The 19,122-nt window shown below is 44.8% G+C and overlaps 1 protein-coding gene and 1 long non-coding RNA gene across 2 annotated transcripts; both read right to left on the minus strand.

Moving 5' to 3' along the window:
- Positions 1–860: 860 nt before the first annotated feature.
- LOC123166493 (uncharacterized) lies at positions 861–2,185 on the minus strand. The gene has a single exon (XM_044584302.1). The coding sequence runs from the start codon at positions 1,933–1,935 to the stop codon at positions 1,642–1,644; it is 294 nt and encodes a 97-aa protein (XP_044440237.1). The 5' UTR covers positions 1,936–2,185; the 3' UTR covers positions 861–1,641.
- A 14,654-nt stretch (positions 2,186–16,839) lies between these two features.
- LOC123180664 (uncharacterized) lies at positions 16,840–19,122 on the minus strand. The gene is made up of 4 exons (XR_006491175.1): positions 18,883–19,122; positions 18,628–18,703; positions 17,981–18,129; positions 16,840–17,703 (listed from the first exon to the last, which is right to left on the minus strand). It is a non-coding gene; the product is annotated as an uncharacterized lncRNA (long non-coding RNA).

Raw genomic sequence — 19,122 nt, forward strand, 5'->3', positions numbered from 1 at the left:
TTGTTTCTTTGGCCTTAGAGAGGAAAAAATGGAGTAGTTTTTATTTTGAAAATTTCAAACGAAGCGATCAAAGATCAGGGGCACTGGGTGTGCCCAATGATATGTCATCGTTGCTTTATGGTCTTACTTTAGGACATCACATCATCTCCAAATTCACACTTTTACCACAAATTCTTATTGTTGAATGGGCCTTTCTTTAGACATTGTACTTTCTCCGTTCCATAATATAGTGTCTATAAATTACTTTTTTGTATTAGTCAAAGTTTGCAAACTTTGATCAAGTTTATAGACAAAACTATTTAAATGTACAAAATATATAAATTATGAAAGTACATCTTATGATGAATCTAATCATATATGCTTGGTATTCTAGGTGTAAACATTTTTCTTCATAAACTTGATTAAAGTTTGTGAAGTTTGACTTTTCAAAAAATCTATATGAACTAAATTATGGAACGGAGAAAGTAGTATTTATCATGTTAGGTGTTGTGTTTTTCTCCACAAACTTGATCAAAGTATGTGAGGTTTGACTTTCCAAAAATGTATATGAACTACGTTATACAACGGAGAGAGTAGTATTTATCATGCGAGGTGTTACATATTTTTTTTTAAGATTTACAGTCAACACATAAACTGTTTAACTAACACACAGGTTTTAAAAAGACATGTACTACAACATTAAAGGAGTACATAAGCATAAATCAGTCCTACATATACGAGGATTTGACCATGATTATTTATACTCCCTTCGTACTAAAATAAGTGTCGCTGATTTAGTACAACTTTGTACAACAACTTAGTACAAAGTTGTACTAAGTCGGCGGCACTTATTTTGATATAGAGGGAGTAATATATAAGAACAATTTTGTTGTTTCTCATATGACTGAGAAATAACTATCGCCAAGTCACAGCTAAGACCGTTCAATCTAAACATGGCATTCCTGCAAGCTCAAATGTGGCTAAGAAGATACAGTACTGATTGGGCTGCTAACAGTGTTGACTGAGAAATAACAATCTCTAAGTCAACTGAGCTATAGAGAGAGACTCCCAATATAAAACCGGTTGAAAATTCTTCAGGTTGCCAGGCTCAGGAGGAAGAGTTGCACTATATCAAAGTGACTTTATGCTGCGATGTAATCGTGCCAACGATGCTCCTTTTTCCCTCGTTTACCATTGGAGGAAGCTGCAATTCTTGGCACCAACATGGACAGTTCAGTTACGATGGGAAAGCGCAAATCCCCTTGAACGAGTGGCTAAACTGAGTGAACCACTGTAAACTTCCCCAAAAAGAGTCTTCAGGACCGTCTTCTTGCAACGAATAAAACCAGGTTTTGGTAGTAAGTGAGTATATGGTAGTACTAAATTTTGTCAATCTCTGTTCTGATTTCTGAAACCAATCGAACTTAAAAAAATAACAGTGGGTTCTTGACAACCTTTTGTCAGGCTACTGTAAGTTAGAAAGGATATATGACCAAATTGAACACCAACAAGACACAGAGACAGCCCATTTATCAATCAATGCAAAATCAATAAGGAACTGATTCGGTAGACCGTATGTACAAGAAGAAAATTACACTGCACCAGTCAGGTAGACTTTGCAAAGACAGAGAGGCCGAAGCAGTCAACCCCACCGGCCGCCGATCACAGGTTGTGCAGCGGGTTGGACCCCGTGGGCGCGAACCTCTTGTCGTCCCGGAAGAAGCCGCCGAACCGCCGCGGGGCGAAGGGGGCGATGGTGGTGGCGCGGCCGCCCCGAGCCTGACGACCCGCCGTCCTCCTCCGCTCCTGCCTCCACTGCTCCGCCTGTACCGGAGCCAAGACGCCGGTGCGTGATGCAGAGTCAGGGGAGGATGGTGACGGGACGACGAGAAGCGCCGCTCCCCTCAGCGCGAGAGGGATCAGGGAGAGCAGTACGAGAATCTTGACGCAGTTCATGCCAGCGGCTCCCTCCCTGTTTCTCTCTCTCTCTCTCTCTCTTTCTCTCTCTCTCTCTCTCTCCCCCCTATGGGCGTAGAAATTGGTTGGAGCGGCGGAGTGAGCGGATATATGGGAGCGGCCGGTGAGCGAGACGACGACAGTGGTGAGTTTTGGCGTTGGTTGGCAACTTGCGTAAATGCGTAATCGGCAATGATGGACGGAATGGATGCAGTCATGCGGAGAGAGAGAGAGAGAGAGAGAGAGAGAGAGAGAGAGAGAGTGAGTGATTTGACGTAGGAGGGAGGGAGGAGCAATGAGCCAAAGGGAGCAGCTTTCTAGAGGGGCAAGTGAGCCCAGCGTTGCGTATTATTCGTACCGGTTTTCGATTGGACGGATGAGGAATCATGAAATGACAGTGGCATCCCTCACTCACTCTCGCCTCGCAGTTTACTGGGACCAAAACCAACTTGATTTTTTCAAAAAGGGCGCTTTATTACTTAAAAGGTTTAAACATTACACCCGGCCTCTGCAAAAATGCACACAGCCAACAAAGTCCCCACGACAAGCCAATATAAAAGAAGAAGGCGAAATACAAAGATGAAATCTGACGCCTAAAGCATAGGTGGCCCAATCCTAAGATCATGCTGCCACCCATGTTGGGTAAAAGTATCCCTCGCCGCAGCCTCCAATCGTGTACACACCTCCGTAAACAGGTCTCGATTCTCCACTCGTTGTAGAGAGGACCATAAACGAAGCGTCCCGGTACATCTGTAGATAACCTGCATAAGAGAAGTACTTTTATCGTTAAAAACCTTATCATTTCTACATAGCCAAAGCGACCAAATCACGGCAAGCGCTCCCATCCTGAGAAGAATTCTAAACCTGTGATCAATCCCATGTAACCAGTTGCCAAATATATTAGCAACACTACATGGAGGATACAGGCCAGAAGCTATCTGGATGACTAACCATATAGAACGAGCCAAATTACAATGGAAGAACAAATGTTTTATTGTCTCATCATGCGGACAAAATACACATTGCGTACTTCCATGCCAATTCCTCTTAATAAGGTTATCTTTAGTAAGAATGACTCCGCGACAAAGATACCATGCAAAGATTTTATTCTTAAGAGGTATCTTTATCTTCCAAATCTTCTTCTTATTATCAACTGACATGTCTGACTGGATCAAAGCTCTATACATAGAATCCACTGAGAATTGTCCATTCCCATGTAGGTTCCAACCAAAACCAACTTGATAGTTGATGCGTGCAAAACAGTGGCATTCTAGCTTAACCCATAACACTGTCAGGGTATGATTGTTATGTGGAGGTGGATTCAGGGTGAGTAGTTCAGGATGGACCTAGGTACTCATGGAGTGGTAGAGGTGTTAGAGCATCTCTAGCTTATCCAGTATACTCCGTCCCACAAAAGCCGGTTTACAGGATGCCGCGTTTTTCGCATTTTTACAATATGACTTTTGTTCCGGCAAAACAGATCCCATAAAAATATTTCATGGTCCCGGCAAAATTGCACAAACGGCCCTAAAAACGCCCGCTAAATTACAATCAGGTCTCATGTCCTCACGGCATCGAGATCCCGTGAAGCTTCTCAGGCGGGCTCGCTTCGGAGGACGGCGGGGTCCTAGATGGTGAACCGGCATGCCGCTGGACATGCGCATGGGGTGGTTCCATGCCGACGGCGCGGGCTAGCTAGCGGAGCAGGCTAGCTTGCTCTCCGGGCGGTGGCAACTCGCGGGGCAGCTCAAGCAGCGGCAACTAGGGTCCGGTGATCGCCGGCGTTGAGGCGTTTCGGCGAGGTCGCGCTTGGGGAAGATCGTGGCGGGCGCTAGAAGCCCTCCCGCCAACCATTTTTATTTTTCAGGTCCCTTTAAAAATTTCCACAAATCCTGTAGATATAGCGGAAACGGTGCGGAGTATGCAGGATCCCACAATTTTTTTGGGATGCGGGATCTATTCGGGCCTGCAAAATCGTCTCCGTCTTGTAAACCGGCGGTTGTTATGTCGGATGGTCGGTTTGCGGGCTAGAGATGCTCTTATGTTGATGTAACAACTCCTGGTGAAGGGATTGTGTACTCTTTTTTCTCCTTATAAGATATGATGCGCATGTTTGTGCGTATTCAAGAAAAGAAATGATTGTTACGGCGTGACTGTGAAGAAAAGAGAAGGCTTATATGAATATGAAGACTACTCACACGAGAAGCGAAAGTACCTTTCTCCTTGCGAGCTCATATGCACCCTCGTGAACAGTACAAGCAGAAAAATAGTAAAAAGAAACATAAAAGACTGTTTTTTAACAAACATCGATGAATGAACTCGTAGTTGTCCCAAAAAAAGTTTAGATTTTTTTTTAAAGATTTACTATTTTTTATTTTACTATTCACGAGGGTGCATATGAACTTGCGAGTAGAAACTTCACATCCCACTAAAAGGTACTAACATAACAACAAAAACGGGGTAGCACACAACTAGCTCACAACCAAATTAAAGTGAAATAGAAAAGTACATCCTAAAGCATGCAACAACGAGGTCTTCATCCACTAGCCTCTCCATCAATGTGCCGCGTAGAAGGCTTAATTTGCTTCTTTTCCAAAGAGTCTTTCCCCCACCCCCACAACTACACCCACATTTTCATGTTTTGTCCGTATATATAATTGACCGTAGAGTTAGCGAATGGCAAGCAAAAGTGAATAAAGCACAAAAGGACTAGTCACCCATCTCTTGTAAAAGCATGAATCATTTTTGACAAGCTAAATACTCCAAAGTATAGTCTCATCCCCACAGAACAAAGTTGTTTGTCATGTTTTCTTGGGAAGCCATACTTGAAACAAACTAATCACATTATATGGCACCATAAAAAAAATTAAAGCACATTTAGAACATTCCACATTTTTTAGTAACAGACCATTCCAAGAACAAGTGGTCAATATTCCCAGCCTGCCCACATGATTGGCATTTGTCATCCCCATGGCAACCCTTCTTCATCAGGTTATTCTTAGTGTGTATACTTTGCCTCAATACTAGCCACAGGAAAAATCCTGATTTGTGAACGAAGTTTGACCTTTCAAAGGAACTTATTTCTAAATGTTATGTTAGACGGAAACAATTTTTGATACATGGATTTGACAGAAAAAATGCCACTAGCTGTCAAGAACCACCTAGTAGTATCAGGATCATCCAAGAGAACTACATCAACACACAAATTCTTAATAGACTCCCACGGTTCTAGGTTTCTTGCCCATAATGTTCTCATAAAATGTATTACTATCCCAACTATTATTTATCACCTCACCCACATGAATATTCTTATTAAAAAATACCACAAAATGTGGGATAGCCTTTATCTATCTGTCTGTGACGCCCCGAGACAGACGCTTCAGAAGACTTCCATATTTTTCGTGATCAACCGCGTGTTTCTTTTGGTGCTTGCTCTTTTATTTTTGCATTGCATCATGTCATCATGCCATCATGTCATTAATTTTTAAAACTCAACTAAATAAATTGCATGGATCTTCGATCTATTTAAATCGAGGGAAGGGTGACTTCTCTTTATAACATATCCTCCTAATATTTATGGAGCTATTATAAATATTCCATTCGTTGGAGTTCACCATAACACACTTGCAAAATAATTCCCATGCCTATTTCCACTTCAAGTTTCACCTCCAAGCTTTGCCAACAATTCTTTTTCCTCTTATCGAGACCCTTCCTAAATGTTCAACATGTTGGACACTTTGTAATCCTACTCCTTCTTCTCATCTTCTTTTCTGTTTCATCTTGCCCTTTCCATCTAAAACATCATCTAGTGCAACACCCCATCACAAGCGTCTTCCTTTCTATTCTCACCCATTTATTGCAAGTGGTATTTTTCTGTTCCAGTTAAATGTTCACTTACTTTCTGTAAATCTTAAACCATGCCAACTACCTCTTTGTCAAATCTCATCTCTTTTAAAGTTGTTTTGGTTGGGTTTAAAAATGGCTCAAGTTTGAATTCAATTCAAACTTGAATTATTTTTCTTCCTCTAAAAATTGCCAAACCAATTTATTCAAATTGTGTATGTTATCAAGACCTCAGAGATATTTTCTTTTCTGAAATATTCCACCTCTAGCACCTCCTTCTTTTCTCTAAAGTTCTGGTTGAGGAAATAAGGAAAAGAAGGAAGAAAGGGGGAGAGCCCAGCCAGCCTCCCAGGCCGGCCCATCCTTCTCCGCTGCCTCCTCTCCTCCATGGCCCAAGGCCCAGTCGGCAGCCCCCTCTCTAACCTAGCCCATCTCTCCCTCCTCTCGATTTCTCCCTCTTGTCCCTCCTCCGCCTCCAGTGCCCGACCCCATCTCCCTGCGCTCGATCCCCTCGCCTCCTTCCTCGCGCCCTCCTCTCCTGCACCGCAGCGCTGGGTCGCCGCCGCCTCCCCGCCTCTGCCTCCGGCCGCCGCCAGCGAGCAGCTCCGCCGGAGCCATGCCCCGTCGCCACTCCGGCCGGCGAGTCCAGGCCGCGCAGCTCGCCCCGCCTCGTTCCCGGAGGGAACCGATGCTCCCGCGCCTCTTCCTCATCCCGCTTCGAGCTCTGCCGCCCGCGTCCGCCGCTCGCCAGCCTCGTCCGCTCCGCCGTGCCTCCTCCCCTCTGCAGGCCCCCTCTCATGGCGCCGCCTTGCCTCCATGGCCGCCACGCCTCTCTCTGCAGCTCCAGGCCGCGGCCACCTCTCCTCGCCATGGCCTTCGTGAGCTTCCTCTCACGCCGCCTCTCCTCCTGCTTCTCCTCGTCGCCACCAACCGCTGCTCTGCCTCCCCTCTGCTCCCTCCGTCCCGGCCGACGTCGTCCTCGCCCGGTTCCTCGTCGCCAGCCCCAAGCCTTGCCGCTGCCTGCGTCCGTCTACCACTTGCAGCTGCCGGAGCAGGACCTCCTCGTCGTGGCTCTGCCTCCACTGGCAGCCTTCTGCTGCCTGTCATCTTCATGGCCTTGAGCAGCCCAAGCCGCCGGGCGTTCTGGCCCTTGCACATCGCGGTTGACCCGAGGAGACCACCGAAGTCCAAGGACTATCCCCAAAGATTTTGGATGCGCCAAGTTCCACGACGCCGCATAAGATTCTTCTCGAACGTGTACGACTACGCAGTTTTGCCAAGTACCACGACATCCGGAGCCCCGGATACACCAAGACCGCCCTAAATAACGTCAAGTACCTCTACCGACGACCCCGAACATCTACAAAACGTGTACCACTACCGTCGCCGAAGACCCGCGTAACGGAACCGTCAAGTTCGACTACCTCCGCGTGTACCGCTACTTCCACTACCGTCGCGAGAACGACTACTTCCACTACGGCTCGTGAACAACTACTTCCACTTCGAACGCGTTCCGCCCCGAATGCACGCTTCAAAGGTATAACCCCGAGACGACGTCCGTGGACCGAATGCATGTGTGTTGTATGAGATGCTCGTGGTTGCACCGTTTTCGAGTTGTCATTCCATGTTCCTCCTCGTTGTCATGCCATCGTCCCGTGGGAACCCGGTAACCGGGATCACCCCACCATCTTTTGCATGTTCCGCACATCCACATCTTCGTTTGCACCGGTCGCTCAACGAGTTATCGGAACCGGAACGTCGCCATGGCATCGTTTCCGTTTTCATCGCCGTGGCACCCAATTCTTTCTGCCATGGTGACCAAATGCTCCTAATCATCTTCACGTCAACATTTTCATAAAATTGCTTAAACCTTGCATATGTCATCCGCATCATGATAACAACATTTAAAATGTAAATAATTGATGGTTGCATTAAAATTGCTAAATTACATGAGGATTTTCCGGTATTGTCGTTTGTTATTTCCGGCCTCATTTAAACTTGCCTTCATAGATAGTTTCCATATGCTTCACCTCTTGCCATGGTTAAAAACATTTAATATTGTTGGGTCCATAAACGAGAGAGAACTAAATAATTGATGTGGTGTTTCGTCAATATGCAACTCGTTGCATATTGAGCTCCACTTAATTTGTAGTGTTGTTTGTTGCACTTTGCCATGCCATGCCTCATTAAACCGGACATGCATCATATTTGTTTTTGCATCATGCCAGGTGTATGTGGTGGTTGTTTACTAGGTTGTTTGTTTCTTTCCGGGTTGTTTCTCTCGTTAGCTTCGGTTTCGTTCCGGAGTTGTGAGGATTCGTTCGACTACGTCCACTTGTCTTCTTCATGGACTCGATCTTCTTCCTTGCGGGATCTCAGGCAAGATGACCACCCCTCGAAATCACTTCTATCTTTGCTTGCTAGTTGTTCGCTCTATTGCTATGCCGCGTTACCTATTCACTTGCTCTTCAAGCCTCCCAAATTGCCATGAAACCACCTCTAACCTTTGTCACCCTTCCTAGCAAACCGTTGTTTGGCTATGTTACAGCTTTTGCTCAGCCCCTCTTATAGCGTTGCTAGTTACAGGTGAAGATGAAGATTGCTCCATGTTGGATTATGTTTATGTTGGGATATCACAATATCTCTTATTTAATTAATGCATCTATATACTTGGTAAAGGGTGGAAGGCTCGGCCTTATGCTTGGTGTTTTGTTCCACTCTTGCCGCCCTAGTTTCCGTCATACCGGTGTTATGTTCCTTGATTTTGCGTTTCTTACGCGGTTGTGTGATTTATGGGACCCCCTTGACAGTTCGCTTTGAATAAAACTCCTCCAGCAAGGCCCAACCTTGGTTTTACCATTTGACTACCTAAGCCTTTTTCCCTTGGGTTCTGCAGACTCAAGGGCCATCTTTATTTAAACCCCCGGGCCAGTGTTCCTCTGAGTGCTGGTCCAAACTAGAGCCCTTTGCAGCGCCACCTCGGGGAAACTTGAGGTCTGGTTTTAGTTGTACGGACTGCTCATCCGGTGTGCCCTGAGAACGAGATATGTGCAGCTCCTATCGGGATTTGTCGGCACATTCGGGTGGTCTTGCTGGTCTTGTTTTACCATTGTCGAAATGTCTTGTAAACCGGGATTCCGAGACTGATCGGGTCTTCCTGGGAGAAGGAATATCCTTCGTTGACCGTGAGAGCTTATAATGGGCTAAGTTGGGACACCCCTGCAGGGTATAAACTTTCGAGAGCCGTGCCCGCGGTTATGTGGCAGATGGGAATTTGTTAATGTCCGGTTGTAGAGAACTTGACACTTGACCTTAATTAAAACGCATCAACCGCGTGTGTAGCCGTGATGGTCTCTTCTCGGCGGAGTCCGGGAAGTGAACACGGTTTCTGGGTTATGTTTGACGTAAGTAGGAGTTCAGGATCACTTCTTGATCATTGCTAGATCACGACCGTTCCGTTGCTTCTCTTCTCGCTCTTATTTGCGTATGTTAGCCACCATATATGCTAGTGCTTGTTGCAGCTCCACCTCATTACCCCATCCTTTCCTTTAAGCTTAAATAGTCTTGATCTCGCGGGTGTGAGATTGCTGAGTCCTCGTGACTCACAGATACTTCCAAAACAGTTGCAGGTGCCGATGAGACCAGTGCAGGTGACGCAACTGAGCTCAAGTGGGAGCTCGATGAAGATCTTGTTCGTTGTGTTGTTTCTTTTCATATTGATCAGTAGTGGTGCCCAGTTGGGACGATCAGGGATCTAGCAGTTGGGTTGTCTTCTTTTATTTTGGTTCCGTAGTCGGACCTATGTGTGTACTCTGATTGATGTATGAGTTATTTATGTATTGTGTGAAGTGGCGATTGTAAGCCAACTCTTTATCCCATCCTTGTTCACTACATGGGATTGTGTGAAGATGACCCTTCTTGCGACAAAACCACAATGCGGTTATGCCTCTAAGTCGTGCCTCGACACGTGGGAGATATAGCCGCATCGTGGGTGTTACACTGTCCTCCTAGAAACAAGAATTTCTCCCATAGCCAATAAAAGCAGATATTGCATTGGCAATTCCTAGTAGGACAAGTAAAATACTGTTGCATTCTAAAGCTTTCTCCTTAGAATCCACAAAAGAAACTATTCAGTCTTATGGAAGTTTATTTAAATTCATACGTTTGTTCAAAGTCACAAAGAGCAAACTTAAAATGATTAGCTCTTTTGAAACCATCATTCAAAAGGAAAATAGTGGCATTATCATATTGGAGCATATTGACACCATCACCAATTGTTTCATCAAGAAGTCTTTTGATTAGCCTAGAATCTCTGACATTATCAAGTAACATGGCAAGAGCATCTGCTGGAAGATCAAATAATAGGGAGACTGAAAATCCCCCTATCTCAGCGCTTTAAAAGTAGAAAATAGGGACCAATAACATAATTAACTTTGATACTTACATGCCCCCACCTCATACTTCACCTAAGCCAATCCCTCCAATTGTTATTAAAGTCTTTTTGTTTAAGCACTTGATAAATAAATGTCATTTTATTTCATCATGGGATTTTTGATACCCCCGGTTGGACATTAGATTTCTTCCCCTTTTCATGAGAGAGTTTAAGGCCTCATGTAAAATGGGCACCCACTCCACAATATATCCCACCTTGACAAATGTTTTGTGAATAGGGAGATAATTGTATCTATGCCACTATTAAGTCTATTCACACTAAGACTTTTGTGAAGATACTAAAGCTAAAATAATATACGAATATATGCCTAAATTTTGAGTTAGTTTGACACCTTTGCATTTAGGAACTGGAATGACCAGCCTATAATTTAACATGGAAATGTCTAAAATTCTAGTATGAAATTCATCAAACAAACCCTTTGGATCATTACTAAGTAACCCCCATGTCCCAGAAGTGATAAATTTATGTAGTAAAGTCATGAGAGTCAGGGGATTTATTGTTCGATCTAGAAATACTGCATCATGAATTCCATCCAATGAGAAAGGCTTAGCCAATAGGTTAGGCTCATGTTCGGTGACACTGACACCATCAGTACATCCGAAGAAGTATTATACTACTCAGGATGTCCAAATGGTTTTTCATAGAAATCAGTAATGTATCCAATTAAAAAATTTCTTCCTCAATAATTCCCTAATCTTGCTCAAGGGGAGGTAAAATGAATCTTCGTCATCCGTCCATTAGCCTTAGCATGACAGAATTTATATTTCTATCTCCCTCGAGGAATTTTTTTCTTCTCTTTGCAACCATTTCAAAAGTCAATCTTTCTAGTGTATTATATTATGGCTTTATTACATTCATACAAATGAATACTCAGGTTTCAGTAGTGTTTCAAGTTGTTGTCTCAACTCTTTTTGTTCCATTCTCACGGGTGCAGTTAAACGAGATGTCACTTTTCAATTTCTTAAACAGAGCATGCATTCATGTTCCTTTTCCATCCCTTTAACTTGCTCCTCAAATTTCCTGACTCACTCGCAGTCTACGGGGACCAAAAACAACTTATACACGCTCAAATAATGGGAGTCTAGCCTATAAAATTGTCATGGTGTGATTTCTTACTGCGTCACTGTGAAGAAAAGAGAAGAAAATACCTCTATTTACCACCTGTCTAACAAATTTTGTGTTTTAGGTTTTGAGTACAAATGCTCATGCCCACGAATGTAGTTCTTCTCATATTATATCTGTATCATTCATCATATAAGTAATGTCTATATGGTATAATTTTTCTTAAACGCTCCTTTAAAGCCACTGTAAAGGCTGAACTTATGACGATTTGCTAGAGTTGCTCCAAGACATCTCATATCGTATAACCATTATCCCTTTCATATACGAATCTGATGAAACTAGTTCCAGTATCAGTTTTGCTAAACCACATCTAAATGTGCCTTACGTATTGCACATCTAAGTCCTATGCCATTGATTCTACGCGGAGGTTTGTGCAGACATTTTCTTTTCCTTTCAATTCAACTAGGGCACATTTAGATGTGGCCTATGGCTGTATGCATCAAGAGATGTAGAGGCCCGAGGTATTCCTCTTTTTCGATTTTTTTATGTGGCCTAGACAGATCTTACTCTTGGCACGTTGCCAAGGTCGGCGATGACGACGTTTTTCTGCGCCGTCCTCTTTGTTAGAATAAATCCGAGGCATACCGTTAATCATCCGAGGACCAAGTAATCACACAAGCACGACACCGAGATTTGTTAACGAGGTTCACCGATATGGCTACATCCCTGGGGCCTGACTATGGGCGCTCCTCCCCATGACACCGCTACAATACCGCACCCGGTCGCCCTGGACGTCGGCACATGTCGCCGGCTTCCCCTGCGTTCCCGTGCTATTATGTTGTCATAGGTTACATCGTGTGTCTACCCCCGCTATATATGAGAAGCCTATGATACAAGTGTCCTACTAGGACACGACTCCATATCCTATATAAACACAATACAATTACATGTCCAACTGTAACCTACCTTGTACATAATATTCGACACAACTCCAACAAACTCCACCTTGGCGAATATTCTCCACCACCTTAAATTCGTCCATGTGTCAAATTTTCATGTACATTGAACTTGAGCTTATCCCATGAGTATCGCTGCTACTCCGTAGACTCCATATGACTCCACGTGCAACTTGTAGTTCCTTCTTTTCTTGACCATGGTCAACGCTCGAGCAAAATTAAGTTCCTTGTTACTCTAATTTGTGCTCCCAACTTTCAGAGTATCTGTCCAATGCCATCACACACTGATCATCGACCCGCATGAAAATGTACAACTCATATATTGGGTGTCACACATAAGAGTTACCTGAACTCAACATCACTGCTCCTTTCTTGACCGCCTGCCTGAAACTGGAAGGATTCTCACCATTGCTTGTAGTCATCCCGAGTGAAATTCGCAGTTGTCTCACCACATGTATGACCATCAAAGCCCTGGCCCGTCCCCATGTCCCGTGCATACCGCACGCCTCACTGCTATTACCGCATCGAGCCTCTGCTGTCCCGGTCGAGTATCAAGGGTCGTGAACCCACACCACTCAACCCCCACTACAGAGTACCACCGATAATCACCGACTGATGACAAGTTTCATGCTTCCATCAGACCACTGGGCTCTAGTCTGAATTACGTGTCCCTCGCTTTTCCCGCTGAATAGGCTTCGACTCTCTATGCACTTACGCCGTAGCCCCTCAATCAGCACCGAGTGAGGTCCTCCAGACTTCAGCTCCACCTTCAACAAGACTCCATGGTAGATGATCAGTCCACCCACGCGCCCCGTCGACTTCAAGCTCTCATGTGCACCGTCTTGAATCAACCCCGCGTCATAGTCTTGTCGAAGCCACACAAACCCTCGGGCATGTGCCACGTGTTTCCATGCCCCGGAAGTCGCTCACCATCAGCATCACGCTCCTATGTCGTCATTGTCGATCCCACCACCGTCTTCTGTACCAACCGACTTGCGTCAATCCGTCAGACTGTCCAGTCCGACCTAGGCTCCCAGATCATCTTCCGTGAATTTCCATCCATCACATGATAATTCCATCTTAGCTGACATGACTTCCTGCAACGCCTTCAAGCATCCCAGTAGTGCCAACAATCTTTCATCCTTGTCTGCCATAACCCAAAGCTTCTAGTTCCGTTGAACTTCTCCACCTCAAACCTGGCACCCGATGATGTCATGGTCCTTTGTATGACTGACCATGCGAAAAATTATCCCAGCTTTACACGTGATGCCCAAGTACACAAACAGAACCAAACGTGGTATGCTTCCATGTACTAGTTGCAATTCAACTTGGCCTGCATGTGATGTGCTCTTGGCTCAATCCCGATGCTGCTGTTGCTTTGCCCTGCCTATGCTTTCTGACGGCTGCTTATCCTTGATTGACTTTCTCACGCACAAATCTGATCCGCTGCCTCCAAGGACTCCGTCCCGATCTTTTTTTTTCAAAACAAATCATCCACGATGTTGTTGCATCTGTACGCACACGCCACGTGTCCATGCATACTCCAGCCTGCTCTTGGGCAGCACCTGCGCCGCGCTTCTGGCCAGCTTCAGCCTTGGCCTGCAGCCACATGGGTCGCACCGCCATGGGCCTCGCCTAGGCTTCCACTGCTGCACGCACCAGCCGCCAGACGTCATCGATCCCACCAGCACCTATCCGCACCGCCTGATGCTCGCCCGATTGATACATCCGATCTATCGCCGCACATCCCACGCGCACGCGTCATAGGAGCCTTCTGTTGATCCGACGCCCTTTGCAATTCGCCGCCGCCGATGAATCCAGATGATTCCGATTGCTTATCAACCGAGGCTTCCGTCCGCTGATCCGTTCGCCACCGTGATGAAATAAACAGCAAACCAGCTTCATCTCCCCTAGATCAACACAACTGGGACCTTCAAATAACCTAGCTCATGATACCATTTGTTAGAATAAATCCAAGGCATAACGTTGATCATCCGAGGATCAATCAATCACACAAGCACGACATCGAGATTTGTTAACGAGGTTCACTGATATGGCTACATCCCCGGGGCCTGACTATGGGCGCTCCTCCCCATGACACCGCTACAATACCGCACCCGGTCGCCCTGGACGCCGGCACATGTCGCCGGCTTCCGCTGCGTTCCCGTGCTATTATGTTGGCATAGGTTACATCATGTGTCTACCCCCGTTATATATGAGAGGCCTAGGATACAAGTGTCCTACTAGGACACTACTCCATATCCAATATAAACACAATATAACTATAAGTCCAACTGTAACCTACCTTGCACACAATATTCGACACAACTTCAACACCCTTCTTGAAGGCATCGTCGTGGAGAAGCTCTAGACCCCTATCCGCTACCTCCGGGGAAAACCCTAGATCAATCGATCGGATGATGACGGCGCTCATGTGTCGTACCCCTCTTGAGGGCGTCATTCTTGGAAGTGTGCATAGGCTCGAGGGACCAATGGACGGCATCTACGATGGAGCGGCGTTCCCTGTGACGCATCGACGTCGTGGAGTCTCGGCGGTGAGGCGCAACAAAGTCTCAGCGACGGATGCGTGATGATGAAAGCGCGTCGGGAGGAGGCGATGTCTGGCGCCGTGGGGGCGTCAACGGCAGGCCTGGCAAGGTTAATGCGTCAGTACGTGCTTTGAAGATGGATTGATGGAAGACGGCGGCGACGACCTATGAGAGTGCGTCGGACCGGTTTGTGCCCCAGACCCGGTATGTGGCTTGGTCGGGGCTTCCGGCATTAGATATTAGGCTAGGTGAGAGGTCTGGGTATTTGACTCACACTTTTTGCACCCCTTCATCAATGGATAGAAGTAGCGACAGATGTTGCCAAAATGACGGCTTCAGAGATATTGATGTATTAGTTTGTAAGATCTTTATGAATAATTAATAAAGTGGCTGCATGCATCTCCCAGATACAAAGGCCGGGGTCATCCTCCTTTTCAAAAAACAAAAAGACAATCCGTTCCGGTATAAAATCTTGCTTCAACATCCAAACGCACTCCCGATTTCCTCAATGGAATCCTCCTGTCCACTGGCTCACGCATGCCCGTACGAATAAAACAAGAATTAAGCGTGCCGAGTCCCGTTTTGTTTGCTACCCTGCCTGATGGATCATCCTCAAAACCCGGCTTGCGAACTCTAGTGGCTACAAAACGTGCAGTTTGTCTTGCAGCTATAGCCACCGTGAAGAGCCAGGCGGGCTTGATGCGCGGTTGCATCGCATGAGAGTGTGTGCCCGCCGCTGCCGGCCAAGTCCAGAAGCAGAGCCCTTATTGGTAACGGCAGTTATACACCGATGAAGCGTTCCATCCAACAGCAACCGCCAAACCACCTCTCCATCTCTATCACGCAGCCAGCTTCAGTCCCAGCAACAGCTACAGTGGCAACAGTGAGCTGATGTTTTCATGGATGCATGCATGCATGCTGATAGATGATGACGGGCCCGCAGGGTCCAGAACTGGAAAACGGAAGCTAGTGACATGCGTTGCCATCCCCAGTTCACTACCACTAACACGACGCTACGCTACAGCAGCATCTCTGAACTCTGATTGCTCCAACACATCGACCAGGCACGTGCCTCATGGCTCTGTACTTCACCGCTCTGGGCTTCTGTTGCTTTGTCATGCATCGGAATAGTTCTGCGTGCAGGCCGGTGGGCAGAAAGCCAGAAGCCAAGCTAGAGAGTAAGCGCTCTGAAGCTCGCTTGTGTCTGTTGTCACAATGTGTGCGTCTTGTTTGCGGCAGGGTGTTGTCTGTCAGCTGTTTGGATTCCACCTAATCTATATCTGTACCTACTAATAACTAGTAAGCATGCACGTGCAACGCATGTCTCTCAAATATAAAAGATGTCTTTTGAATTCTGTTTATGCTTAATCGAGTAAATGTGTTCGTGCGTTGCAACGGATAAAACAAAATCTTTGCGCCTCCTACCAATTAATATGGGTTCTACTTATCCTCTTCCCAAGCCTACATCTCATGAGTGGTATTCAGATCACCTTGTCATCAGGTACGGGACACATGCTTGGGGTTGTTGTGGTCGAACATGTACTTCACGCTACCTCCTTGCCGGCTCTTGTGTGTGACCGTCATGGGCGTGCTCGAAGCAGAACTCGGTTTTATGATGAAGTTGATTTTTTTTTGTGGATGAATATGATGAAGTTGATTTCACTAAAGAAAAATTGATAAAAGATAACTGAAAGGGTAACAAAATATATTGCTTACCATAAACGGGTATGGTTGGGAGGATTCCGAGGAATCATGAACCAGAGTCAGAGAAACTCTCATAGGTCCCAAAAATATTTCCCATCAATCTATATATAGGGACTCACCTATAAAGATCCTCACGTAAAATTTGTTTAACTCCAGTAGAACTCTAAACCTCAACCCCTACATTTCAATGTCCTATATTTTATTAATTTTATGGAACAACCAAAATCATACGTTCGTCATTGCAGTACCCTGCATTTTCATTTGAATCAACATTGGTACAATACAGAACTAATACATGAAACAGACAACCAAACAAAACTTAGTAATTCGATGGCATCTCACCTCATGGCAAGGAAAATCCCATTCATTGTGTATTGCACTGTGGAACACAGCCAATATTAATTATTACATTTAATGGTGAAAATACATGTCAGTTAAGTAAAAAAGGAACACAAATTAGAACAATCGAATTAGCATGACCGGTAAGGGCACTCTCAAATCATCTTAAACACATATGTATCTCAAAATTCACATAGATAGATATCTAATTAGTTCACAAACATGGATTAAACTCCAGTGCATATAGCCAGAATCATCAGCCCTCCGCATGGCAAAAATCTACCGGATCACAAATCATAAAATTGCAAAGTTATATGCTGCCATCTTGTATCCATAATATTTGTTATCCCATCTTTTCTCTTGGCCGATGACCCACATCTGTGGAGTAATAAAACCGATGCCATCCGACATTGGTAAGCCGGCTCTGATGTGAGCTGATGATATGGGCCCATGTGATCGAGATTTTGTACCAACGGCGTTCGTCTATACGAGCACATTTATTGCACAACGGCTTCCTATCGCTTACTCCGCAGATAATTTTGAAGCCTCTGCCTATTGCATCGTAACGATACTTGACTGACAGAACATAGTTATGTAATACAGAGCAATGCTATCTCTGCTGAACCATCATCATTTGCGGAGTGTGCACCCAAACCTGTAATTGCAGAGGAGGGCTAGAGAACTCAGACGGAGCCATCACTGTATTTCTCACAGCTGCACGCCTGTACAGCATGATCTTGCTTTCACCGCGTAGTACGCTCTTCTAGTGAAAGCAAGGAGTGGATAACTGCACCTGAGTCTACCTTCAGTTCTGCCCCTCAACTCCCTGCTTATGTACACAGCATGCTGCAGTCTCACGCCCCTGCAGTTCAAAACTTAAACTGAGTGCTGGTGTGTACATGAATTTAACCCATTTGCTAGCTGAAAGGAAAATTATCTTGCATATTTTTTTTAGAAGTGTGTGAAAGTTTATAACAGAAGGCAAACTGTACCACACCACATTAAGGCAGTACTATCTAAAATATATCAAATGCACTAAAATATTAGAAATATCTTTCAACAAATTTGTTTGAAACAAATGCTCCAATAAATATTTTCAGCCATTGTTTAGATCATACATAGTGTTGTGGAAACCGTACCGTTGCAAGGTTCAAATCATCAAATATCATCTAGTCCAACACATGGACAAAATCGGGCAGTCCATTTGCAGCAGCAAGGTGGACCACCAGTTCCTCTACATGCTTACGCTTCTTTAGATCCAGAGTCAATCAAAAAGAGAAGTCTTCCACTGTACATGTAACAGGGTAGGGTGTCAACAATCTACAAATGGGGATAACAATCATATTCAGAAGAAACTTAAAAGAACATAATCAGTTTGTTTTTTTTACACATTGGTGACATTTTTTGGGATTGATTTAGCACCAGAGAAATTGCTTGAACATGATGGGTGGATATTACTCTAAACATATAAAATCAAGAGGCAGCAAGAGTGCAATCCGAATACCATTAGAATATGTCAGTGAAAATTCCAACTACCTATAACTCATCTATAAAATATGTCAATAAAAATTGCAAGGCTTGCAAGATATCCTGTATAAGCAGTGCAATCTCTCATTCCATGACCAGAAAATAAGACTGTCTTATGATAGGATTAAGGTAATAAATGGCATCAAATACTTTGTTAAGAATATATCATGTGATAGGAGAAAAGAAGAGAATAAAGTATTGATAGTTCAGTTTTAAACAACCAATACATCCATTGAATTTGATAATGAGAAAGAAGTACCTGATTATATATATCATATGTCCACCTGCGAGTCCTTTTTTATGGGGTTAACATCACTACAAGAAACACCTGCAAACTATTAAACCAAAGACAGTGTGTTAGAATATCACTTGTAAGTAATAATCAGAATATTCATAATATAATTCAGCTTGCACTTCCATGAATCAATCAAACAGTCCCAATCAGATTAAATTTGAAGCAAGGTAGAAAGATGCAAGTCACAGCAGGGAGAAAAGCCATCAGTTGATGAATTACCTACTCAAGGATGTGATGACTGCATCCTCGTGCGGCATGGAGAGACAGGAACGCATAGAGGAGATGTAGGTGACGACACTTGTGCATGGCTGCAGGCGGAAACTACCTCGGTGGGAAAGTAGTGGGTGTGATGAAATTCTTGACAACACCCTATAACCAGGAATATAAATGTTGATATCATCTTAAAATTAAGGACTGCTTGATGACTATAAACTCGACAGTAAATGGGCGTGCGTGAGA

Source organism: Triticum aestivum, chromosome 1D (assembly GCF_018294505.1).
Source record: "Triticum aestivum cultivar Chinese Spring chromosome 1D, IWGSC CS RefSeq v2.1, whole genome shotgun sequence".
Taxonomy (NCBI): Eukaryota; Viridiplantae; Streptophyta; class Magnoliopsida; order Poales; family Poaceae; genus Triticum; species Triticum aestivum.

Excerpts from the sequence above, each read along its gene's own strand:
- LOC123166493 (XM_044584302.1), bottom strand. The coding sequence starts at position 1,935 with ATGAACTGCGTCAAGATTCTCGTACTGCTCTCCCTGATCCCTCTCGCG.